The sequence below is a fragment of the Oncorhynchus tshawytscha genome, linkage group LG30 (genome assembly GCF_018296145.1).
Source record: "Oncorhynchus tshawytscha isolate Ot180627B linkage group LG30, Otsh_v2.0, whole genome shotgun sequence".
Lineage (NCBI taxonomy): Eukaryota > Metazoa > Chordata > Actinopteri > Salmoniformes > Salmonidae > Oncorhynchus > Oncorhynchus tshawytscha.
Genome location: NC_056458.1, coordinates 39,392,063 through 39,419,646, shown reverse-complemented (window position 1 = coordinate 39,419,646; position 27,584 = coordinate 39,392,063). Strand labels below are relative to the sequence as shown.

General features: G+C 40.8%; 1 protein-coding gene across 1 annotated transcript in view; it reads left to right on the top strand.

Moving 5' to 3' along the window:
- Positions 1 to 27,584, top strand: part of LOC112228321 (gamma-aminobutyric acid receptor subunit beta-2) — a 100,355-nt gene that overhangs the window by 60,163 nt on the left and 12,608 nt on the right. The window contains exons 5-9 of the mRNA XM_024393531.1: positions 899 to 981; positions 18,806 to 18,943; positions 24,119 to 24,271; positions 25,442 to 25,686; positions 27,006 to 27,146. Of these exons, the coding sequence (XP_024249299.1) occupies positions 899 to 981; positions 18,806 to 18,943; positions 24,119 to 24,271; positions 25,442 to 25,686; positions 27,006 to 27,146 (760 nt within the window). The remainder of the gene's footprint in view (positions 1 to 898; positions 982 to 18,805; positions 18,944 to 24,118; positions 24,272 to 25,441; positions 25,687 to 27,005; positions 27,147 to 27,584) is intronic.

The following is a 27,584-nucleotide window of genomic DNA, read 5'->3' as shown; positions in this document are numbered from 1 at the left end:
GTAGCTGGCCTGGGAATCCCTGTAGTGAGCTAGTCTGTGATTCACCTCCCAGGTAAAGGAAACTTGTACAGTTGGATTATTTTAAGAATCTAGGACGAGGATTAGGTTTGGCCTTTTAATCCTTAAATCCATGGGCTGCACCCACTGATGCAGAATCATGTAGGGCTTGTTTAGTGGTTCTATAGTCGTGTAGTGCTTATTTATCTGACATCACAGGCTACTGCATAATGAGAGTTGGCTAGAGGAAAAGTTCATATTGAGGCGTGCAGCTGTAGGCTTACTCACCTGTTCTATTTACAGAAACACCACTGTAGACCGGTTCGTTCTGCGAAGTCCATTGCTGTTAAATCCCAGGTTGTTTGTGTTTTCTTTCTTTGCCACGTGTCTGGGAAACATTGAAAATGAGTTAGCTCTTTATTTGAATTGTCTAATATCTTGCTGGAAGTGCTGCTGCAGCAGTGATATACTGTAACTGCTAAACAAGGTGGAGATAATCTAGAGATTTACCCAACGTTGATTTAGCTGGGGATCGATATCAGCTCATGGTTATTGTCGACTTCATCACACTATTAACTTTATCTGTTCACTGACAAGATATGAGAGCAATAGATTATGAAGAACCTCCTGACGCTGCTATAAAAAGCCATTAAGTAGCCATATGTGCCTTTTCTTCAAGGATGTAGTTATCTGCTAGACACAGGCACCAGATACTGATTGAGATTTTGATTGTAGCTAATAATTAATGTCTTCATGCTACTCGGCCCAGGTTCCTTGGTCCTAAAGCTCCACTTAAGAAATTACAGCGTGAAGTTGGGATCCCATCGGCAATACCACCTGAACCTTCAAAATGACATCCTTGGTCTGTACTGACTCTTGACAATGTCTTTTTCCCCTTCAGGATCACCACTACAGCAGCTTGTATGATGGACCTGAGACGATATCCGCTGGATGAACAAAACTGCACACTGGAGATAGAGAGCTGTGAGTATCTATCTTTCTCGCTTTCATTTCAACTCAATTACATTTCATTTGATCTATCTTCCTCACTTTCATTTCAACTCAATTACATTTAATTTGATCTATCTTCCTCACTTTCATTTCAACTCAATTACATTTCATTTGATCTATCTTTCTCGCTTTCATTTCAACTCAATTACATTTCATTTGATCTATCTTCCTCACTTTCATTTCAACTCAATTACATTTCATTTGATCTATCTTCCTCACTTTAAATTCAACTCAATTACATTTCATTTGATCTATCTTCCTCGCTTTCATTTCAACTCAATTACATTTCATTTGATCTATCTTCCTCACTTTAAATTCAACTCAATTACATTTCATTTGATCTATCTTCCTCGCTTTCATTTCAACTCAATTACATTTCATTTGATCTATCTTCCTCACTTTAAATTCAACTCAATTACATTTCATTTGATCTATCTTCCTCACTTTAAATTCAACTCAATTACATTTCATTTGATCTATCTTTCTCGCTTTCAATTCAATTACATTTCAGTTGATCTATCTTTCTCGTTCAATTCAATTCACTTCAATTTTATTTGAATTGATATGAATGGGAAACAACCTGTGCCAAACCAATGGTCTGTACTAGTACTGTATTTATAAGGAATCCACAAAGTTGAAGACACAACTTCAAGTCAGTTACTATAACACAATAATACCTCAAGCATTGTAAACTACTCATGGACATGTACAGTAAATGAATCCTCATGAGGGGAAATGAATAGTGTTTCCTGTCAGTAGATTTGTCAGTGAAACCTAGAGCACCCAATTCAAGAATACTATGTTGCATCACTTCAGAAATTCAGGGATTTCTGCATTACAATGATGTACAGATATTAAGACAAAAGGCTACCAAGGTCTACTTTATATGCTGCTTTTTGAAAAGTGTACTCCTTTCTCAACAGCTTGGTAAATGCTTTAAGGGCTTTCATTAACCTTTAAGGGGCAGTGCAGTTAAAAACTTGTTTCATATTTTGATGACATTTTCGCACTATGAGGTCGAAATAACACTGGAATTATGAAAATGATAATAATGCCCTTTTGTGTAAGAGCTGTTTGAAAGAAATGGCTGGAATTTCAGCCTGTTCAGGTGGCATGGAACGTTTGGCCTACGTCACGACATCACTATGTGATCTGATTACCAAAGACAAAGGACTGTGCATCTGGGTAAAGGGGTGGGCTCTAGACCATCCTATCAGCCAATCTGTATATGTAAATATCTCAGGGAAATTAACAAGAACAAATACTTTGGAGTTATTTTCATTAAATAAACACAGTGTTTTATTAGACATACAGTGATTTAAAAATACAATTACAAAGACTGCATGGGGCTTTAATACATCTAATTTAGTCATTAACATTAACATTAATCACTTGAATAAATCTAAATAGAAAACAAATGTTTCAATAAAAAATATCCGTTATCATCTTCTCCTCTTCAATGAATCTACAATTTGAGAGGTCACGCAACACAAAAGCATGAGGTAACAGCACTATGTTTGCATTATCCTAATATGTTCACCTTCATCTTGACAGAACCAAAGAACATTGTGCAACCACTGTGAACACAAATGGCCTAGTCAAATCTAATTGTGACCTGTTTTGACTTTGTCAGGTATAGATTTGGGGAGGCAAACGTTAGTTCCAGTGTGATCCTGGACATGGCTCAGTGACTGAAGGCATTACAGCCAGGGACAGAGAGCCTCACAGGACACTTAGTTATTCAACATTGAGCTCTATAACACATAGCTTTCCCCTTCATTTTAGTGGCTGACTTATTGCCGGGCACAACAGTGACAGTGTGAAGCGAATATGTATGCATCTCTCCCTGATAAAGTTTTTTAAAAACACCTGAGGCCTCTCCTGTTTCATCTGTGCTGCTGGATTCAGAGTTTGTGAAGCTGCAATGTGACGTGGGCTCTGGCTCTGTAGACCTGACACCTTTGTGATCTGATGTGCTGCCTTTCCAACTTGGCAGCCGTCCTGGTCTATCTTGTCCTTATTCCCCTCTTCTCTTTCTCTTTATCTCCCCCATATTCCTCTTTATCTCCCCCATATTCCTCTTTATCTCCCCCCATATTTCTCTTTATCTCCCCCATATTTCTCTCTCTCTCTCTCTCTCTCTCTCTCTCTCGCTTTTTTTCTAGGGAGCATGACAGGTTAATTGCACCTATCTCCCTTAACCAGCTTTGACAGTAGAAGCAGAACTTTCAAGTGTTTTTTATTTTATGTCAGATTTTCATCAAATTCATCAAATTCAAATTAGTTGTGTAATTGTTTTGGACTAAAACTAAATAGCTGAACCTGATTTAATTAGCATCCTTTAAATGCAGAATATGACGTTTTCCAGGAAAGGTTATTGTTGCCGCATCGTGCTGCAAACAAAACCCCACCATTTATTATAATTATTCAATTACCATACAAAGAAGCATTGATGTAACATGAATCATAATGTTCTTGTTTTGTAACTTGTAAAGGTCTGCTGCCTATTGAATAAAACAGAATAGGAGGGAAGAAACATACTCAAAGGGCATGTTGTAAATCCCAATTAAAAGTCCCCTAGGAAGTGGGTGTTGAAATGGGAAATGAGATGCTGATTAAGTAGTATTTTATAATTCAGTTCGGCTTTAAAATTACTCTTGAAAGTTGTAATAGTAGAATGGACAAGAAAATGGGTAGTGCATCATCAGTTCCTCTTGTCATGTTAGTCCTTGCATACCTTAGAGACCTACAGTATTTCTAACTTGTCGGAAATGTCCAGATAAACTAGCCCATGTCAGTTTTTTAGTCTGTAGATTTTGTTGTAATTTTTTTGTCCCTCAAATATCACATGAATAGACTTTAGATGTATAGAATGTATAGAATGAGCTTTAAAACTGCAACATTTTCTTTGCATCCCATGACAAAATGTGTAAAATTGCAGGAAATGATCTTTAAACCTGCAAAATGTTCTCCACCAACAAGAGGGGTGTGAACAGTTTGTGTCATGAACAGTGCTTGTGCCCATAGAAATGGACTTGGCGCGTGCCAAGGGGGCAGGGGGCGAGCGGTATGTTCCCCAATGCTGGAAGGGGGGGGGGCCCTAGTGAAAAAGTGTGGGAATCCTTGCTCTATACCAGGGCACCAAGGAATAAAATAAATATAGTCAAACGTTTCCATTTTTGTCATTTAGCAGACACTGTCATCCAGAGCAACTTACAGTTAGTGTGTTCATCTTAAGAAAGCTCGGTGGGACAACCACATATCACAGGCATAGAAAGTACATTTTTCCCAATAACGAAGTTATCAGTAGAGTCAGAGCTAGAGGGAGGGGGGGCTGGTTAAGTGTTTATTTTTCATTTTTATATGAGGTGAAACAGTCCTTTATCCTAGTACCAATAAGGCTGCTGAATGACAATCACTAGCAGGTCCAGTGGGCTGGCCTACACTTGACAATGTAGTTGACAATGTTCTGATGTGTACAATGTGTTTAGTAGTGTACCATTGAATCACCTACTGTAAGAATCACACTGGTTGTATTTATTGTACACAGAGCCGCAAACAACATGTCCCCGTGGGGATAATAACGTTATTGTCTTATCTGTCTGTTTTAGGCATGCATGTGTTTGGAATATAGTCTTTCAGCTCCATGTAGATGTGTATTTTTCTTTATCCCTGTCAGAGCTGTTGTGTTGCTAGTTCAGACGCCTTCTGACAATATCACAAAGTGTCAGATGAAAGCCTTGTCAGGTTCAGAAGGAAGGAGAGAAGAGAGGATAAAGCCTCAGAAAGTTTGGCGGGATAAAAGGAGTCCCCTAGATAGAGTATAAGCCTACAAGCAAAAATAACTATTCAACACTTCTGTGTAAATGACTTTAATCATTAGTGTGAGCACTTATTATGCACGATACAATTAGTGTGATGCAGTTATTTAGTCTCCCCTTCTATAAATTGTTCCAGTTATAAGCCCCTCTGTCTTCATACTAATTTGGTTGTAATGAAATACATCTTTTGAGCAGACTTGTTCCCTCCTGGGAATAGGAGTGTGATGAGATGAGACTTGTGCCCTCAAGGTGGACAGTGGAAGCAGTTATTTTGGATAGTCTGCCTCTCCTCTATGTGGCTCATTGCTGGGCAGGGACACTAATGTGTCATTTAAGGGAAATGCCTTTTTCATGGAATCATGTGTTAAGTGACTGTTGTTGTCTAACTGCTGTTTTTACGTCAACACAACAACACAGTATGTCTAGCAGAGTGGCCGTGTGTGGCTACTTTATATTAAAGAACAACTGACCCATGTCACTGCACAGTGCTGGGTGACTTTCAGCAATATTGCATGAGGGTTAGTTTATGACCTTAAAAAACACCTCCTGTCAAGCTACATTTGTTGTGTTGTTTCTTCCCAGCTTCTCTATAATGCTTGCAAATCTGGGCTGTAGTACAATAGGCCACATAACCTATATCTAGGAAGTGAAAACCTTGGACTGCATTATTCAACAATGTCAAACTCAAAATGTTATAGTAGTTACGTAGTATAGTACATGCTCATGAATTTCACACGCACCCAGTACTTCATTAGTAAAGCATACTGTATGGACTAGTCCACTGTATAAACGTGCTGCCAGATGTATAGAGTATACTTAATTCACACCTTCTGTAATACACTCAGCAAAAACATAAATGGGCCTTTGTTTTACGCTGTTGTCACAATGAAACTCTCATCTAAGCTCAAAATTCCACCAAGTAATAGTTACATTTTCTGCACCAGCAGTGCACAACGTACGGAGCGTCACTGCTATCAGATCCTATTTTAGAAACCACAAATGTCCTCTGGGGTTTGAACAGTTTGTACACTGGAGTTTTTTCTGCGCCTTAGATCTTCCCATCACAGCTCCTGCAGGTTTGCCAACCAGCTGAACTGAAGACAGCTCGCTGCGCGCTGTCGGACTTTAGAGACACTTTTAATTGGACACCAGGAATACGATTAAAGTAACTTTCAACCTTGGGTATCAAACATTAATTTTAGTTATATTTTAGAGGAACCTCTCAAGCACATGCAGGGGAAAAAGCGTCAGTTGTTTGAGACTCTGACTCTGATTTTCCTGTGCTCTCTCCAGTTAAATTTGAAAAGAGCAGCAGACATTCCCATGCATTAAGTCTGAAACTTGGTTCTTAAATCACCCAGTGTAGCCCTTTGATGGCATTTCTGAGACTCTCTCTGACTCAATGTATACTTTACAGACTTCAATTAGGCTTGGCCTCTGCTTTTGGTTTACTTTTCATTTACGTTTGATGATGGTGTATTCATGTATAAACCAAGGGATGTGTGTAACTCCTAGCATAAAGCAAGTTTTAATTTGTTGGAGGCCACAGGTTTCCCATGTATCCTAACTGGAAATCCATCTGTGTAACTCGATAGGAATATATTATTTACACAGTTTCCAAGTGAAGTGCACCTCTCAAGTTAGTATTTGGCCCTAAGAGAGCAAACCTCCAGGATTCACTTGTCAATTTGCTCAAATTCAACACAATCTAACACTCAATTCGTGCAAATATGTACAAAAAGTATTTCAGAAGATTTAGTGTGTTTTTGCTCATTTTTTGTGTGGCTTAATTAGTAGGAAATGACAACATTTTTGGTGTGACTTAATTCATAGGAACATACTTTTTGGAGATACAATCTTCGGAACAATCTTTTGAAAGTTATTAGAACAATGGTGTTCTACTCTGCCTTTTTTGTGTCCCACATTTATTCATATAAAAAACAAACGTGTTAACAACCTAATATTGTTAATCCACCAGGTTATCACCGAATATAATTATAATATAATAGTAGCCTTACATTTTTTTGTATTTTATTAATGCCAATACTGTTTTCTATGCTTGTTTTCACTACTTCGGGATACTGGTGCACTTGTAGTCAGAAAGGCCCATTTTTCATGTAGGCAACAATAGGCATACACGATTTTCTTCATAGCGCATTTCATATTTCATGGAGCCTACATTACAACATGTTCTTCATAATGCATTTAATACAAGACAATGACAAATTTTATAAGGGTTGCCAGATTTGTTTTGTTGGTATTGATGAAGGTATTTTATTGGGGATTGGGGATGCATTTTTATGATGGGAAATTATAATACACAAACACTTACACACATACACACACTCACTTTGTTTGTTCTCATATTATAGCCAACTCTTTTGTATTCATTATTTTTAATAAAATATGTGTTATGTATTCATTATCTTTAACTGGTTAAATGTTTGTAGTTTGCATGTTTCAGTAGTGATTAGCATGGTTGAATAGTCATAAATCTCTGATTAATTTAGCTTTTGGTATATTTGGCATTTTTATACATATTCTGTATTTCCATTGAAGAAAGCAATAATTAATCAACACACTATTGTAAATAAATGGACACTACCTGTTATAAAATGGAAATTGCTCTCCGTAAATAAATGGTGAGACATGTTCAGTCTGAAACCATGTGTTTTACAGCCCTGTAAAAACAATACAAGTTATATCACCTTAAAAATGGTTTATTTACAACCTATGGGGTATAAGATATTGGTAATAGTGGCATGGGAGAGTGTGAAATTAATGAAATACCCTAAACCTAAGCTATGTTCAATGTCAGCAGCAATTTCCAATGAGACATGCTCAGTCTGAAGCCATTCGGCTATGGGTTTCACAGCCCTATAATAATGATACAAGTTATACCACCTTAAAAAGGGTTTATTTACAATCTCTGGGGTATAACATGTTGGGCAAAAGTGGTTTAAGAGAATCTGACATACAACCCCTAACTTGAGTTCAGCCTTCGCCAATGAGAAACAAGAGGGGCCTAGCTTCGTCCTTCATGACTGTGAAATGCCTCAATTCTAGGCCGTAGAAAATCCTACATCCATCTCATTAGATCAGAACAGGATGAATCAACAGTGATTCATATTACTGGTTTGCATCCTAAAAAAAGGCTAGTTGTGTTTTGCTGCGTAACACACTTCCATTATTTGTCTACCCATATGATGTGGATCATTGTCAGGTTATTAGATGTATAAGCTTCCGCAACAACATAACACCATGGTTGTAATAACACTTTAAACAGGTAGTTTCTAAATCTGTAGAATGTGTTTGTTGTGGGTCCACACTGGTAAGTTAACTTATGCAAATTAGACAGTCACAGAGGATTTTCTTCTGAATAACTGGTCAGAGCATAGCACTTTCCATTCAGCTTCAGGTAACTTTGATGTAAGGCTTGATCACACCTGTAGTGATTACTTCTTTCTGTCACACCCATTGTTGCTTATCCATTGTTCACTAGATATATCAAGTACAGTAGGTATACAATGCTGGCATATGCCTTGTTTCAACAGCCTAAGTACATAGCATGATTGACACGACCGTAATAATCATCATGAAACTGGCCTTGGTAGTGCCATAAGTGTAGGCCAACGTAATTCATTATTTTACATTCATCCTGTTTAACGGCATTGATATGGATTAATTGGTCAGAGTCCAGACTCGTTATAGTGGCAAATACCATGCAGTTGCACCAGGGGAATTTAAACCAAACAGATTTTTTTTCTACAGGTCTTCTGTTTCCCTACATTTATTGATGAATTAATTTCCCATCAAGAAAAGGTTCCCATTCCCCAATCAAATAACTTCATTGATACCACACACACACAAATAATACAGTGTCACGGATCCCTCTGGAACTTTCATTGCGCAAACCTAGTCCCAATTCCCACTAATTGTATTTGTATACAGTTGAAGTCGGAAGTTACCTTAGCCAAATACATTTAAACAAAGTTTTTCACAATTTCTGACATTTAATCCTAGTAAAAAATCCCTGTTTTAGGTCAGTTAGGATCATCACTTTATTTTAAGAATGTGAAATGTCAGAATAATAGTAGAGAGAATAATTTATTTAAGCTTTTATTTCTGTCACCACATTCCCAGTGGGCCAGAAGTTTACATACACTCAATTAGTATTTGGTGGAATTGCCTTTAAATTGTTTAACTTGGGTCAAACGTTTCAGATAGCCTTCGACAAGCTTCCCACAATAAGTTGGGAGAATTTTGGCCCATTCCTCCTGACAGAGCTGGTGTAACTGAGTCAGGTTCATAGGCCTCCTTGCTCACACATGCTTTTTCATTTCTGCCCACGTATATTCAATAGGATTGAGTTCAGGGCTTGGGGTCAGGGCCACTCTAATACCTTGACTTTGTTGTCCTTAAGCCATTTTGACACAACTTTGGAAGTATGCTTGGGGTCATTGTCCATTTGGAAGACCCATTTTCGACCAAGCTTTAACTTCCTGACTGATTACTTGAGATGTTGCCTCAATATTTCCACATATCATGATGCCATCTATTTTGTGAAGGGCGCCAGTCCCTCCTGCAACAAAGCAGCCCCACAACATGATGCTGCCACCACCAAGCTTCACGGTTGGGATGGTGTTCTCCGGCTTGCAAGCCTCCCCCTTTTTCCTCCAAACATAACGATGGTCATTATGGCCAAACAGTTATTTTTTTGTTTCATCAGACCAGAGGACATTTCTCCAAAAAGTACGATCTTTGTCCCCATGTGCAGTTGCAAAACGTAGTCTGGCTTTTTATGGCGGTTTTGGTAGCAGTGGCTTCTTCCTTGCTGAGCGGCCTTTCAGCTCATGTCGATATAGGACTTGTTTTACTGTGGATATAGATACTATTGTACCTGTTTTCTCCAGCATCTTCACAGGGTCCCTTGCTGTTTTCCTGGGATTGATTTGCACTTTTCGCACCAAAGTACATTAATCTCTAGGAGACAGAACACGTGTCCTTCTTGAGCGGTATGATGGCTGCGTGGTCCCATGGTGTTTATACTTCCGTACTATTGTTTGTACAGATAAACGTGGTACCTTCAGGCATTTGGAAATTGCTCCAAAGGATGAACCAGACTTGTGGACGTCTACAATTTATTTCTGAGGTCCTGGCTGATTTATTTTGATGATCTCATGATGTCAAGCAAAGAGGCACTGAGTTTGAAGGTAGGCCTTGAAATACATCCACATGTACACCTCCAATTGACTCAAATGATGTCAGTTAGCCTATCAGCAGCTTCTAAAGCCATGACATTATTTTTGGGAATTTCCCAAGCTGTTTAAAGGCACAGTCAACTTAGTGTGGAACAGTCAACTTAGTGGACTCAATTCAACTCAATTCAACTTAGTGGAATTGTGATACAAGTTAAATAATATGTCTTTAAACAATTGTTGGAAAAATGACTTGTGTCATGCACAAAGTAGATGTCCTAACCGACTTGCCAAAACTATAGTTTGTTAACAAGAAATTTGTGGAGTGGTTAAAACACAAGTTTTATGTAAACTTCCGACTTCAACTGTATATGTGCCCTTTGTTCACCATGGTTTTGTCGATTGTTGTTCAAATCAAAGTCATGGGCGCTGAATACAACAGGTGTAATGTCCGGGGTGTAGTGGAGGAAGTGATCAGACGCAGGAGACAGAGTGTTCAGAGTAGGCACGTCTTTAATATACCGACCAGGTGAAAAAGCAGACGCCACTCAACACCATTACCCCGAACCACAGGGGAACTAAACTGTATCCAAAAAACAGCTCACGTACACGAAACAGCCATGACATACATGCGTGCACGACAAGTACAAATAGAACAATCCCGCACAAAGAGCCGGCGGGCCGGCTGGCTAATAAAGCCCAACTAATAACCAAATTAACAACAGGTGTAACCAATAAACAGACAAGGAGGGGGAGGACAAAAATCAGTGGCAGCAAGTAGGCCGGTGACGACGACCGCCGAGCGCCACCCGAACGGGAAGGGGAGCCACCTTCGGTAGGAGTCGTGACAACAGGTGTGGACCTTACAGTGAAATGCTTACTTACAGGCTCTAACCAATAGTGCAAAAAATGTATTCGGTGAACAACAGGTAGGTAAAGAAATAAAACAACAGTAAAAAGACAGGCTATATACAGTAGCGAGGCTTTAAAAGTAGCGAGGCTACATACAGACACCGGTTAGTCAGGCTGGTTGAGGTAGTATGTACATGTAAATATGGTTAAAGTGACTATGCATATACAGTGGGGCAAAAAAGTATTTAGTCAGCCACCAATTGTGCAAGTTCTCCCACTTAAAAAGATGAGAGAGGTCTGTAATTTTCATCATAGGTACACTATGACAGACAAAATGATATTTTTTTTTCCAGAAAATCACATTGTAGGATATTTAATGAATTTATTTGCAAATTATGGTGGAAAAAAACTTTTGTTATTGAACAAATACTTAATCTCAATACTTTGTTATATACCCTTTGTTGGCAATGACAGAGGTCAAACGTTTTCTGTAAGTCTTCACAAGGTTTTCACACACTGTTGCTGGTATTTTGGCCCATTCCTCCATGCAGATCTCCTCTAGAGCAGTGATGTTTTGGGGCTGTTGCTGGGCAACACAGACTTTCAACTCCCTCCAAAGATGTGATATGGGGTTGAGATCTGGTGACTGGCTAGGCCACTCCAGGACCTTGAAATGCTTCTTACGAAGCCACTCCTTCGTTGCCCGGGCGGTGTGTTTGGGATGATTGTCATGCTGAAAGACCCAGCCACGTTTCATCTTCAATGCCCTTGCTGATAGAAGGAGGTTTTCACTCAAAAATCTCACGATACATGGCCCCATTCATTCTTTCCTTTACACGGATCAGTCGTCCTGGTCCCTTTGCAGAAAAACAGCCCCAAAGCATGAAGTTTCCACCCCCATGCTTCACAGTAGGTATGGTGTTCTTTGGATGCAACTCAGCATTCTTTGTCCAAACCTCCAAACATGACGAGGTGAGTTTTTACCAAAAAGTTATATTTTGGTTTCATCTGACCATATGACATTCTCCCAATCATCTTCTGGATCATCCAAATGCTCTCTAGCAAACTTCAGATGGGCCTGGACATGTACTGGCTTAAAAGCAGGGGGACACGTCTGGCACTGCAGGATTTGAGTCCCTGGCGGCGTAGTGTGTTACTGATGGTAGGCTTTGTTACTTTGGTCCCAGCTCTCTGCAGGTCATTCACTAGGTCCCCCCGTGTGGTTCTGGGATTTTTGCTCACCATTCTTGTGATCATTTCGACCCCATGGGGTGAGATCTTGCGTGGAGCCCCAGATCGAGGGAGACTATCAGTGGTCTTGTCTGTCTTCCATTTCCTAATAATTGCTCCCACAGTTGATTTCCTCAAACCAAGCTGCTTACCTATTGCAGATTCAGTCTTCCCAGCCTGGTGCAGGTCTATAATTTTGTTTCTGGTGTCCTTTGACAGTTCTTTGGTCTTGCACATAGTGGAGTTTGGAGTGTGACTGTTTGCGGTTGTGGACAGGTGTCTTTTACACTGATAACAAGTTCAAACAGGTGCCATTAATACAGGTAACGAGTGGAGGACAGAGGAGCCTCTTAAAGAAGTTACAGGTCTGTGAGAGCCAGAAATCTTGCTTGTTTGTAGGTGACCAAATACTTTTTTCCACCATAATTTGCAAATAAATTCATTAAAAATCCTACAATGTGATTTTCTGGATTGTTTATTCTAATTTTGTCTGTCATAGTTGAAGTGTACCTATGATGAAAATTACAGGCCTCTCTCATCTATTTAAGTGGGAGAACTTGCACAATTGGTGGCTGACTAAATACTTTTTTGCCCCACTGTATGATGAACAGATAGTAGCAGTAGAGTAAAAGAGGGAGGTGGTGGGGGGGACACAATGCAGATACCCCAGTTAGCCAATGTGCGGGAGCACTGGTTGGTCGGCCCAATTGAGGTAGTATGTACATTAATGTATAATTAAAGTGACTATGCATGTATGGTAAACAGAGAGTAGCAGCAGAGTAAAAAGAGGGGTTGGGGGGGACACACAATGCAAATAGTCCGGGTAGCCATTTGATTACCTGTTCAGGAGTCTTATGGCTTGGGGGTAGAAGCTTTTTAGATGCCTTTTTGTCCTAGACTTGGCACTTCGGTACCGCTTGCCATGTGGTAGTAGAGAGAACAGTCTATGACTGGGGTGGCTGGGGTCTTTGACAATTGTTAGGGCCTTTCTCTGACACCGCCTGGTGTAGAGGTCCTGGATGGCAGGCAGCTTAGCCCCAGTGATGTACTGGTCCGTACACACTACCCTCTGTAGTGCCTTGCAGTCAGAGACCAAGCAATTGCCTTACCAGGCAGTGACGCAACCAATCAATGTTGCAGTTGTAGAACCTTTTGAGGATCTCAGGACCAATGACAATGACAGTCTAGAGGTCAACCGATTATGATTTTTCAACGCCGTTACCGATACCGATTATTGGAGGACCAAAAAAGCCGATACCGAATAATCGATTTTTACTTTTTTTAAATTTGTAATAATGACAATTACAACAATACTGAATAAACACTTATTTTAACTTAATATAATACATCAATAAAAATCCATTTAGCCTCATAAATAATGAAACATGTTCAATTAGTTTTAAATAGTGAAAGTGAAAGTGCAATATGTGCCATGTAAAAAAGCTAACATTTGAGTTCCTGGCTCAGAACATGAGAACATTTGAAAGTTGGTGGTTCCTTTTAACATGAGACTTCAATATTCCTAGGTAAGAGATTTTAGGTTGTAGTTAATATAGTATTTATAGGACTATTTCGCTCTTTTCAATTTGTATTTCATATACCTTTGACTATTGGATGTTCTTATAGGCACTATAGTTTTGCCAGTGTAACAGTATAGCTTCCGTCCCTCTCCTCGCCCCTACATGGGCTCGAACCAGGAACACATCGACAACAGCCACACTTGAAGCAGCGTTACCCATCGCTCCACAAAAGCCGCGGCCCTTGCAGAGCAAGGGGAATAACTACTCCAAATCTCAGAGCGAGTGACGTTTGAAACGCTATTAGTGCACACCCAGATAACTAGCTAGCAATTTCACATCGGTTACGCCAGCCATTAGGCTGATAGGCTTGAAGTCATAAACAGCGCTGTGCTTTCGAGGAGCTGCTGGCAAAACGCACGAAAGTGCTGTTTGAAATAATGCTTACGAGCCTGCTGCTACCTACCATCGCTCAGTCAGACTGCTCTATCAAATTATAGACTTAATTCTAACATAATAACACACAGAAATATGAGCCTTTGGTCATTAATATGGTCGAATCCGGAAACTATCATTTAAAAAACAAAACGTTTATTATTTCAGTGAAATACGGAACCGTTCGGTATTTTATCTAACGGGTGGCATCCCTAAGTCTAAATATTCTTGTTACATTGCACAACCTTCAATGTTATGTCATAATTTTGTAAAATTCTGGCAAATGAGCCAGGCTGCCAAAATTGTTGCATATACCCTGAAATGACGCAATTTCACCTGGTTAATATTGCCTGCTAACCTGGATTTCTTTTAGCTAAATATGCAGGTTTAAAAATATATACTTCTGTGTATTGATTTTAAGAAAGGCATTGGTGTTTATGGTTAGGTACAGTCGTCCAACGATTGTGATTTTTTCACAAATGCACTTTTATTAAATCATCCCCCAGCGTTGCATCGATTATATGCAACGCAGGACACGCTAGATAAACTAGTAATATCATCAACCATGTGTAGTTATAACTAGTGATTATGATTGATTGATTGTTTTTTATGAGATAAGTTTAATGCTAGCTAGCAACTTACCTTGGCTTCTACTGCATTCGCGTAACAGGCAGGCTCCTCATGGAGTGCAATGAGAGGCAGGTGGTTAGAGCGTTGGACTAGTTAACTGTAAGGCTGCAAGATTGGATTACCCGAGCTGACAAGGTGAAAATCTGTCATTCTGCCCCTGAACAAGGCAGTTAACCCACCGTTCCTCGGCCGTCATTGAAAATAAGAATGTGTTCTTAACTGACTTGCCTACATAAATAAAGGTATTAAAAAAAATGGCAACATCAGCGCCCAAAAAAAACTATTTCCGATTGTTATGAAAACTTGAAATCGGCCCTAATTAATCGGCCATTCTGATTAATCGGTCGACCTCTAGTACAGTCACTGTGGGGACGACGTCCTCGATGCACTTATTGATAAAGCCAGTGACTGATGTGGTGTACTCAATGCCATCGGTAGAATCCCGGAACATGTTCCAGTCTGTGATAGCAAAACAGTCCTGTAGTTTAGCATCTGCTTCATCTGACCACTTTTTTATAGACCGAGTCACTGGTGCTTCCTGCTTTAATTTTTGCTTGTAAGCAGGAATGTTACTATATCCGTTGGTGCGTATGAGTACCTATGCCGTATATTTTGGGCTTTCGTGCCTTTGTGGATTGCGCAGATGATTGCTGGTCTCGTGTGTTAATCATGTGTTAATCATTGTGCACTTGTGTTATTTATTCGAGGTACTCCTCGCTCTTTTGTTTGGGTTTCAACCCTGTGTTTTTGTTATGGGGTTTGTTTGGTCTTCATCCCTGTGCATTTACACAGCACGCCATAATTTGGGGCTGTATAAAAAGCCCTATTACGCATTCCTGCACCTTTCTTTGGAATCATTTATACCAACGTAACGTACAGACAAATATGGCTTTTAAAGCCAATCTGGCAACCCTCATAAAATCCGACATTGCACCAGTATCCGAAATATTGAGGAAAAGCATAGGCATTAATTAAAAACTTTAAAAACTTAAGGATACTATTATATTATACGTATTTCGGTGACAACCTGGTTGATTAACAGTATTGTGATGTTAACATGTTTTTTGTTTTTATATAGATAAATGTGGGACACAAAAAAAGGCAGTGTAGAACACCATTGTCCATCATGCATTGCTCCAATAACTTTCAAATGATTATTCCGAAGTTTGCCCCCAAAAAATGACTTTTCCTATGAATGAAGTCACACAAAAACGTGTCTTTTCCTAAGATTTAAGTAGGAGAAAAATGTGTGTATTTTCACATGAGTTAAGCCACACAAAAACGCACAATGTCTGTTGAAATACTTTCTTTACATATTTAGTGTGAGATTGTGTTGTTCAATTCTAATCCAGTCAGCTCCAGTCAGAGACATATTTGAATGTCTGGTTTCAGCCCAAAAGTCAAGTTACAGTATATTATGATGAGTGAAGTCTCCCACCACACTCCTTCAAAGGTCTCCCTTAGAAAAATAAAACAAATCAATTCTGAATTTATTTTATTAGCTTTATAAAATGCCTCTAGTCAGATGGGCCTATGATGCTATCTCTAACAATGTTATCAAGATACATTTGATGTATTTTTACTGACAAAGCTCGCAAACCTGTGAGTCTATGGGAAGATACTTTGTGTTAGCTTAGCATAGCCATCTATCCTTTAAGACAGGGGTGGGCAATTCCAGTCCTCGAGGGCTTGATTGGTGTCACAGTTTTGCCCCAGCTAACACACCTGACTCCAATAATCACCTAATCATGATCTTCAGTTTAGAATGCAATTTGATTAATCAGCTGTGTTTGGTAGGAATGGGGAAGATGTGTGACACCAATCAGGCCCTCGAGGACTGGAGTTGCCCAACCCTGCCTTAAGAGTTTAAATTAAAGTCAACCAGGGACAAGGGAGACCCAGCCTATGTAGAAAGGCAGGGCTTTTTCTCTTCAGTCCTCTTCTCTCTCTCTCCTCTCTCCCTCCTTCCTTCCAGTTCTTGTGCATCACTGATTCTGCAAGGGGATCCAATCAAGCCAAATGCAGTGATGAAAAACCTATGACAGCAAATGGAGGCAAAATATAATTTGCAAAGTCGGGCACAATGGAGTTAAGTGGATCAGTGAAGCCCAACCAACCAAGCAGCGACCTGATATCGCCATCTCTATAGCAGGGTTTGGAAGGATGTTTATTGTGTAGGCTCTATAATAATAACACATTGGTTATTGCAAATTAGCTTTGATTTAAGAATTGCAAACTGCGTATTGACTTGTATATACTGTATTACCTAACTTAACGATATATCACAAAAAACAAATAGCTCTTAACAGCCTCTTCGAAATAGCTTCAATGAAACACATACTGTACCATCACGATGTCGTGTCTGACTATGATTCAATTATTTGACATGCTATTCTTCAAATCCATTACCTAACGTTTAATTGATTTTGTGATTGAATTAAATCATGTAACAATTAAACCATTAATAGAGAGGTTATCTCCCGAATCCACTCTCTTAAAGATCTGAAGATCTTTTATATCAATAGTAGTCCATTATTAATCGTCACCTCAATCAGTCTCATTCCGATTGTCGTAAGTACTTGGTTATCTACACGAACCCTTGATAATAAATTGAATCAGCAACACACAAATTGGCTTAATTATTTATTTACTAAATACCTAAATAATCACACAGGATAACATATATGCACACAGGATAGATCACACATCGATTACTAATCATGTCATGAAAAGCCCCTAGTAGGCTAACCCGATATGACAGCTGGTTACACAAAGGAAGGGGGTTGGGTTTGAATGAAAGAGTGGGAAGACTGAGGGACAAAGGGATTGGGTCTATCAGACCTTGAGAAGCTATGCTACTGTAAATACAGAATGTTATGCATTCTAATAACTGCCCATTCAGAAAAGGAAAATGCAAGATATATATATTTACTCTGAGCTGAACTTCGATAGATGGGTCGAAGATGGAAGACTGGTTTACCCAGCAGAGATTGCCATTGTCCTTTGAAGAATCTTTCTGGTCGTAATGTTGTAGAGTGGATACGTTGTAGTACCCTGTCGCTCTTCTGAGATTGTCTGTCCTTTCCTAGGCCACGTACGTTTACAGCTGCAGCTGATAAGTCGACGTCTAGGATGTATCACTTCTTTAGTGAATAATAGTTCAAAGTTCATACCAAGTTGACATAATCAGCTCGTGCTGTATTCTGGATGGTCTAGTCGAAGTTCACACACATGCACGCACACAAACATACACACATGCAGGCATGCAGACACACAGTCACACAAATACACACACACAAATTCATAAACACACACACGCACATTTTGATTACCAGTCATTATGAGGAGGAAGTGTTTTGTTTGATTAGGAGAGAGACAAGAGAAAAACACCTTATTTATTTCTCATTCATTAACCTGCGATTTGGAGTGTTGCAGAACCCTCCATCTCTGTCTCTTGTCTCTGTTATAATGCATGCACACAGTTCCCTGGAGTCAGCCTAATTGACCACTGGATTATGAAGTGGATTATGCAAGGACCAGTTTCACGGTCTGATGGAGAAAAACAAATCATTTGGATTTTATAAGATGTTACTCAATAGTTCACCCGGGCGGTAGGGTAACATAGTGGTTAGAGCATTGGACTAGTGACCGGAAGGTTGCAAGTTCAAATCCCCGAGCTGACAAGGTACAAATCTGTTGTTCTACCCCTGAACAGGCAGTTAACCCACTGTTCCTAGGCAGTCATTGAAAATAAGAATTTGTTCTTAACTGACTTGCCTAGTTAAATAAAGGTAAAAAATGCTTAGTTAAAAAAAGAATAACAATTGTGGTCGAAAGTTGACTTCATATTGTGGTTGTTTTGTTTTAAATCTTCTCTATTCTGTCTGCCACTCGGATCCGTGTGGCAGACATGTTAGGTTGACGCTACAGTATTTACAATGCTTCTGATTTAATCAACACATTCTTTGTGTGCCTTATATGATGATTATGTGCCCACAATTGTATATGTTGAATTTAATCATCCTTGGAGACACATACATGTTCATTATATTTCTGACTGGCTGTGTGCCCTTGTGTTCTCCATAAAATGCCCTGCCTCCTCTCTCGTCCTCAGATGGGTACACCACTGATGACATAGAGTTCTACTGGCGAGGAGGTCACAACGCTGTGACGGGGGTGGAGAGAATAGAACTACCCCAGTTCTCCATCGTGGACCACAAACTCATCTCTAAGAATGTCGTCTTCTCTACAGGTGATGTCTTATGCACCAACTGGCCCCTATATTAAGCTTCTCTCTCCCATTTACTCATCATTATAGCTAAGTACAGATACAAAGGTTGCAGAGTAGACAAAAAAAGTGCTTCTGTTACAAGGTTATCCTTGGCCAGTTTCTGAGTAGGATGTCATGTCGTTTTCCAGAAAATGCCGTGTTACATCAGTCTAGCTGGTTTTCTGTAATGGCCCAAGCTGAGCTCGAGGCCCTCGCTGTGCAGTGCAGGGACAATGGGGCTGACTAAGGGCCTGGCTGGTAAATTGCATCCATTTATAGGTCAGTTAGATGCTCTGACATTGGGGCTCCTCTGACAATCTGGCACATGCATGCCGTTTCCAGGACATTACCCCCATAGGGGGAGAGCGAGGTTCTTATTAAGGTGGAAGAGTAATGTAGGGTTGCGAGAGAGAGGCAAAGGGTGACTCTGTGGTGGTTCCGGAATGGATGTGGGATGTTCCTGCTTTAGTCAAACTGGCACAGGCCCCACAGGCAAAATGGAGGCCACCCCCTTCTCAGAAATGGAGCATGCTCATGACTAATTAAAAAAAATGTTTTTATTGAATTATTTATTCATAGTCTACGTTATTTTTATTTTCATGAATTTGTTATGCAAGCAGGCAATAGGACAGTGGCAGTGTATGTAGAGGTTCGGGGAAACAACTTTATTGAATGGGAGCAGTACAATTACACAGAGTGAGTCAAACAATTACAGCTTGTCCTGTACCTTATGATGCTCATGTGTCCCTATGAACTGGTAAACCCAATGTTTTCTGATGCATAAAGAATGTATAGTAGTTACAGCTCATCCCTTTCTATATGGGCTGTGACTGCACTGCTTAGGCATTGAGGATGGGGGATTACCATTTTCTACAGCAGCCTGCTGAGACCAGTAAGGGCTGACCCTCAGGTTACATGTAGAAGCACACATCAGCAGAAATGGTTGGCATTTATCAAATACCCCCCTCCTCCAATGTTGTGGTGAAGACCAACAAATGCCCTTGTTGCTTTATTAACCAGACTGTAACCTTAACACCCCCACTGTTTCATTAGTCCTTGAGGAAACCCTGCCTGCATCTCTATTTGCTGTGCGCCGCACACTAAACTCACTGAAAGTCTTTAACTAACGGCAACGTCAAAACTAACTGTGAACTACTCACTGGAGATGTGTGCCGGAGGCGGTTTTATACCCACTCTGTCATGCATTCACATTCTCTTCCTCTTGCACCTTCTGTTTAGCTTTTCCTCAGCTCCTTATACTGTGGGTCCTTCTTGATGTCAGCTCTAACGGTCCCCCTCGCCTGCCATTGTAGTAATAATACAACCTAACCAAAATACATCCCAATCCCAAAGGACCCAATATATGAGCGTGTTCAAGCAATGCTGCCATACAGCAGTCTGCTGGGTTTATTTCAAATAAAGCCTAGATAAGAAAAAATGTAGTGCTCTCCTAGGCAGGCAAAGAAGCCCTCTCTTCATACGTTTAGAGATAGTCATAACCCTGATAATGCATGAGAACGCTGATGCCACAGAGTTAGACCCAGAACAAGTATTCTTTCTGTTGACTATTTCCCCGACAGATATCTTGGAAATGACAACAGGTAGTGGGACCCTTCAGGCAGCCTTTGTCAGGCATACTGTAGGTTGTTAATCAAATTCTGTAGTGATAGACTCTGGAGGCAAACAAAAAATAAAATAAAATGAAATGTTATTGGTCACATACACATGTTTAGCAAGTGTTATGGTATGACAAAATGCTTGTGTTTCTAGCTCCAACAGTGCAGTAATATCTAACACGTAATATCTAACAATTTCACAACAATACACACAATTCACACCAATCTAAGTAAAGGAATGGAATTAAGAATATATAAATATATGGACGAGCAATGTCAGAGCGGCATAGACTAAGATACAGTAGAATAGACTAGAATACAGTATATACAAATGAGATCAGTAATGCAAAATATGTAAACATTATTAAAGTGACTAATGTTCCATTTATTTAGTGTCCAGTGATTTGAAGTCTATGTATATAGGCAACAGCCTCTAATGTGCTAGTGATGGCTATTTAACAGTCTGATGGCCTTGAGATAGAAGCTGTTTTTCTGCCTCTCGGTTGCAGCTTTGATGCACCTGTACTGACCTCGCATTCTGGATGATAGCCGGGTGAACAGGCAGTGGCTCGGGTGGTTGTTGTTCTTCCTGTGACATTGGGTGCTGTACTACTACTACTGGTAGTACTAGTACTACTACAACTACTGTGATTATTATTATTTGACCATGCTGGTCATTTATGAACATTTGAACATCTTGGCCATGTTCTGTTAATCTCCACCCGGCACAGCCAGAGGAGGACTGGCCATCCCCTCATAGCCTGGTTCCTCTCTAGGTTTCTTCCTAGGTTTTGGCCTTTCTAGGGAGTTTTTCCTAGCCACCATGCTTCTACACCTGCATTGCTTTCTGTTTGGGGTTTTAGGCTGGGTTTCTGTACAGCACTGATATATCAGCTGATATAAGAAGGGCTATATAAATACATTTGATTTGATTTGATCTGTAGGTGTCCTGGAGGGCAGGTAGTTTGCCCCCAGTGATGAGTTGGGCAGACCGCACCCCCCTCTGGAGAGCCCTGTGGTTACGGGCGGTGCAGTTGCCGTACCAGGCGGTGATATAGCCCGACAGGATGCTCTCAATTGTGCATCTGTAAAAGTTTGTAAAGGTTTTAGGTGCCAAGCCAAGTTTCTTCAGCCTCCTGAGGTTGAAAAGGCTCTGTTGCGCCTTCTTCACCACACTGTATGTTTGTCAGTGATGTGTACGCTGAGGAACTTGAAGCTTTCCACCTTCTCCACTGTGGTCCCGTCGATGTGGATACGGGGGTGGTCCCTCTGCTGTTTCCTGAAGTCCACGATCATCTACTTTGTTTTGTTGAGTGAGAGCTTATTGTCCTGGCCCCATACTCTGAGCCCTCACCTTCTCCCTGTAGGCTGTCTTGTTGTTGTTGGTAATCAAGCCTACTACTTTTGTGTCATCTGCAAACTTGATGATTGAGTTGGAGGTGTCCGTGGTCACGCAGTCATGGGTGAACAGGGAGTACAGAAGGGGGCTGAGCACGCACCCTTGTGGGTCCCCAGTGTTGAGGTTCAGCGAAGTAGAGGTGTTGTTTCCTACTTTGGAGGGTACTATGGTATTGAATGCCGAGCCATAGTCAATGAACAGCATTCTTACATAGGTATCCCTCTTGTCCAAATGGGATAGGGCAGTGTGCAGTGCAATGGCGATTGTATCGTCTGTGGATCTATTGGGGCAGTAAAAAGCAAATTGAAGTGGGTCTAGGGTATCAGGTAAGGTAGAGGTGATATGATCATTGACTAGTCTCTCAAAGCACTTCATGATGACAGAAGTGAGTGCTACGGGGTGATAGTAATTTAGTTCAGTTACCTTTGCTTTCTTGGGTACAGGAACAATGGTGGTCATCTTGAAGCATGTGGGGACAGCGGACTTGGATAGGGAGAGATTGAATGTGTCCGTAAACACACCAGCCAGCTGGTCTGCGCATGTACTGAGGACGTGGCTGGAGATGCCGCCTGGGCCGGCAGGGTTAACTGGCTTAAATGTCTTACTCACGTCGGCCATGGATAAGTAGAGCCCACAGTCATGGTAGCAGGCCGCGTCGATGGCACTGTGTTATCCGCAAAGCGGGGGAAGACGGATTTTAGCTTGTCCGGAAGCAAGACGTTGGGGTTTGCGACTTGGCTGGTTGTCCTTTTGTAGTCTATGATTGTCTGTAGACCCTGCCACATACGTCTCATGTCTGAGCCATGGAATTGCAACTCCACTTTGTCTCTATACTGACGTTTTGCCTGTATGATTGTCTTACTGAGAGAATAACTACACTGTATGTATTCTGCCATATTCCCAGTCACCTTGCCATGGTTAAATGGGGTGGTTCGCGCTTTCAGTGTTACACGAATGCTGCCATCTATCCACGGTTTCTGGTTAGGGTAGGTTTTAATAGTCACAGTGGGTACAACATCTCCTATACACTTCCTTATTAACTCAGTTACCATATCAGTATATTCGTCAGTGTTATTCACGGAGGCTACCCGGAACATATCCCAGTCTGGGTAAAAACAATCTTGAAGCGTGGATTCCAGTTGGTCAGACCAGCATTGAATAGTCCTTAGCACGGGTACTTCCTGTTTCAATTTCTGCCTATAGGAAGGGAGGAGCAAAATGGAGATTTGCTGAATGGAGGGCGGGGGAGGGCCCTGTAGGCATCCCGGAAGTTGGAGTAGCAGTGGTCGAGCAGCGCGAGTACTACAGTTGAGGTGTTGATAGAGTTTTCATCAAATATGCTTTGTTAAAATCCCCAGCTACAATAAATGCGGCCTCAGGATGTGTGGTTTCCAGTTTGCATGAAGTCCAGTGAAGTTCTTTGAGGGCCGTTGTGGTATCAGCTTGAGGGGGAATATACACGGCTGTGACTATAACCAAAGAGAATTCTCTTGGGAGGTAATACGGTCGCCATTTGATTGTGAGGTGTTCTAGGTCGGGTGAACAAAAGGACTTGAGTTCCTGTATGTTATCACAATCAAACCATGAGTAGTTAATCATGAAACATACACCCCCGCCCTTGTTCTTCCCGGAGAGATATTTATTCCTGTCTGTGTGATGAACTGAGAACCAAACAGGCTGTATGGACTTAGACAGTAAATCCTGAGAGAGCCATGTTTCTGTGAAACAGAGTGTGTTACAATCTTTGATGTCTCTCTGGAAGGTAATCCTCACCCTCAGCTAATGAACTTTATTATCTAGAGACTGAACATTAGCGAGTAATATACTCGGAAGTGGTGGGTGGTGTGTGCGCCTCCTGAGTCGGACTAGAAGTCCACTCCGGGTACCTCTTCTCCGCCGGGCGATGTTTTGGATCAGCCTCAAAAGGGAGTGGGACCCTTCAGGCAGCCTTTGTCAGGCATACTGTAGGTTGTCAACCATATACTGTAGTGATAGCCTCTGGAGGCAAACGTAAAGCAATGTAAAATCAATAGAAAGTTATTCTGCAACAAGCCCAGCAGACACGCCACCTGTATGTCAGGTATGTTAATCTTGTGTCGTCTTACGTTAACAACGTCTATATGTTGATCTTTCTCCCTGTAGGATCCTACCCCCGACTCTCCCTCAGCTTCAAGCTGAAGAGAAACATTGGCTACTTCATCCTGCAGACCTACATGCCCTCTATCCTGATCACCATCCTTTCCTGGGTCTCCTTCTGGATCAACTATGACGCTTCCGCTGCCAGAGTGGCTTTGGGTAGGGACTTGTGTGTCATGGATTTGTCATGTGACCAGTGACTAAGCTATGAGAACCTTAGCCAAAGCAAAAGTTTGAGGCATGGTTTCCTTAGCGGGAATCCATAGTGTAACACTATGTCTTAAAAATACAGGATGTTTTGCTGTCTTTAAAAAAAATATCTATATTGGTTTTGAATCTAGTCTATAATAGTCTCACCTTACATTGCCAAACGATATTCACTTGAATTCAGGAAGGAGAAAAAATATTTGTTTGTTTTATGTTGGAGTTTCACTTTGGAGAAAATGGAGAAAAAGGCATGATGTAGCAGCATTGCAGAACACAACAACCGAGACGCTTCCTAAAGGAGAGTGATGGATGACTGAAGTGATTTGTTTCCACTTTGATTTGAGTGCCTCTGCGTTTTTTTGTTCCCCTTTTTTTGGAAGTCAACATTTTCTCGCTGTCATCCTTCATTACGTAAGTCTAGACCATGAGGTCTGTGGTGCGTGGGATGTAGGAAGATCCCCTCTCTCTCACTCTGGCTTGCACCCTCGACAAGAGCAGTACTCTCCCTGATTGGAGACTGGCCTGCATTTATTTATCCAAGAGGGAAGCATGTGCGGGATTTAATGAAAACCAGAAGTAATGCTTAATCATGGAGTCGGCTGGACAGGGAGTTACAGGGTCAACCCAGATCAGACCTCGGTTTATGAATCGTTTGACCCTGTCCTGCTTTCAGGCATTATAGACACTAACTCTACAACAAATACAGCTGTGGGAGGTGCATTGCAATTGTGTATGGATGCAATGCTTGATTTATATCAGAATCAGAGGTGGACAATGAAGAATGTCATTTACAGAATGCATGCAGTCAATGCCAAAAAAAGCAAGAATAATCTGTGTCATATTAAAAGAGTTGAAACAAGACATTAGTAAGCTTCGACATAAAAGTAGAAAACACCAAAGTCCCTTTTAACAGTGAGTTGACCTCCAATTTGACTGTCACGACTCATTGAACAGAAATGGTAATGAAAGCCAGCAGGGGCTTTCTTGTTAGTCACAGCAGCCTACTCAGATCTGAGGTCAAGGTTGAATTTCTCTCTCTGTGGGAGTCCTCTGCTAATGAGGTGGATTGTTGGTCTCCTGTGATGATCTGTGATGGTGATGATGGGCAGGTTATTTTCCCAGGAATCACCACTGTGCTGACCATGACCACCATCAACACTCACCTGCGGGAGACCCTTCCCAAGATCCCCTACGTCAAGGCCATTGACATGTATCTTATGGGTTGCTTCGTATTCGTCTTCCTGGCCCTGCTAGAGTACGCCTTGGTCAACTACATCTTCTTCGGCAGAGGACCCCAGCGCCAGAAGAGAGCGGCTGAGAAAGAAGCTGTTGCCAACAATGAGAAAATGAGAATGGATCCAAACAAGGTACAGTGGACACCATGCACCTACACAGCATTTTCCTGTACACTGTACATAATACCCAGTATTTTAAAGAGTAGCCCACTGGATAGATGGTACAAGTTAGGTCAGGCCTCTCCATCCCTATTCTTGAAGAGCTACCGTCATGTAGGTTTTTGTTCCAACCCTTATCTAGCACACCTGATTCATTAATTCGCTGTTTTATAAGCTGAATCAGGTTAGTTACAACTGTAGTTTGAAAACCTACAGGATGGTAGCTCTCCAGGAACAGGGTTGGAGTGAAAACCCACAGGAGGGTAGCTCTCCAGGAACAGGGTTGGAGAGCCCTGCTCTAGGTAGTGAATCATCTTTGTGCGCTTTTAGAAAAAATTACTACATACTTGATAGAAATATGACTTATCATAAATATTCACAAACGGTATAATAATTACACGTGTAGTCTTTCCTGTATCGTGAATCACTGTACTAGTTGTTCCTGTCCAGTCTGTTTTCTTAACTTCACTATTTCACTGTGAACACACACACACATTCATTTTAACGCCAACATTTTCAGATGAAAGTAGTGCCATGACTTGACTCTTCAGCTTATATGAATTTGATGTTTTCTCTTTTTCGTCTTCACTTTATGAAAGTGAATTTAATTATTGAAAAGACTGATTGTGAAGACAAGCAAGGTAATCATGATGGGGAATAGTTTCACGACTTCAAATGGGGGTTTGGATTAATGCTACTCTGCCTTACCGCCAAGGAGGACAAGCCTTCATGAGCCTACATCAGTCCTGTGAGAAATCCAAATAAGGCGCTTTGCCATCTGAAACACAGGCAGACAGAGCACATCTGTCACTGTGTTCTTTTGTCCAAATGAAATGGAATGAAAGGCCAGGAAGCCTTTAGAACCCATGGGAGAGCCTAGAGAGATGTGAAGTGAAGAATAATGTGATGTGTATTCTTCCTATTACATTGACCTGTTTTGTAATGTACCGAAATGGGATGGAGAATTTCAAAAGCTTTTCTCTAATCTACATGGTAACTGGGTCAACTCAATGAACACACGGTGTATCAGGGTCTGTTTTCAGGTTGACTCATACAACAGAAAACTTGCTTTGGATAGAGATTTGGATGTTGTGGATTTCATTTAAATAAAGAGATGAATAGTAGTTTATTGTTGTATTCAACTGTGAGTAAAATACACACTCAGAGTTTTAAAAAAGATAGTTACAGCAACTGCCTCTCTGACCATGGTTACCTAAAACATAATTGTCTATTTTGTGTTGCCTCTCCCGGCAGCTGACTCAAGTGAGCATAATTATTTTTTATGCTTGCAGTGGTTGGTGGGAAATGTAGTTCAGAGAGACGATACTCTGTATGCCAGAATGAAACAGAGGGATATTGACGCTCATGACTCGATGTGGGAACCAATCTTTGTGGACGATGCAGCGATAGGACTAGGCGAGGAAAAGAATAAGGTACTGGATTAACAACTGAGAGTGACAACTTACAGTACAACGCAATACATATTTACAACCCAACTAGAGTCCATTTTATAGTTTGACTTATTAAATTGTACCTAGAGTTTCCATCACCATCATCATTATCATCATCATCGTCCTCCCCTTATCCCTGAACTCCACTTTTAGACACTGGTTTGCTACTTCTAAACAAATGTAAATGTTATGTACGTATCTGCAGTACTCTACATGGTAACATCTAGCAAATAACAGCGAGGGATAGCTTCCCGTTTTGGTGAATACATTATACGTTTCAGTAGCTATGTTTCCATCCAATTGGTGACAGAATTTCATGCGATTATTCTCACATCTGCATAAAAACAACATTTTCCCACCAGAGATGTATTTGCATTAAATGTACTTGTTAACAGATAAAAGGCTGTGCGTGATGATGTA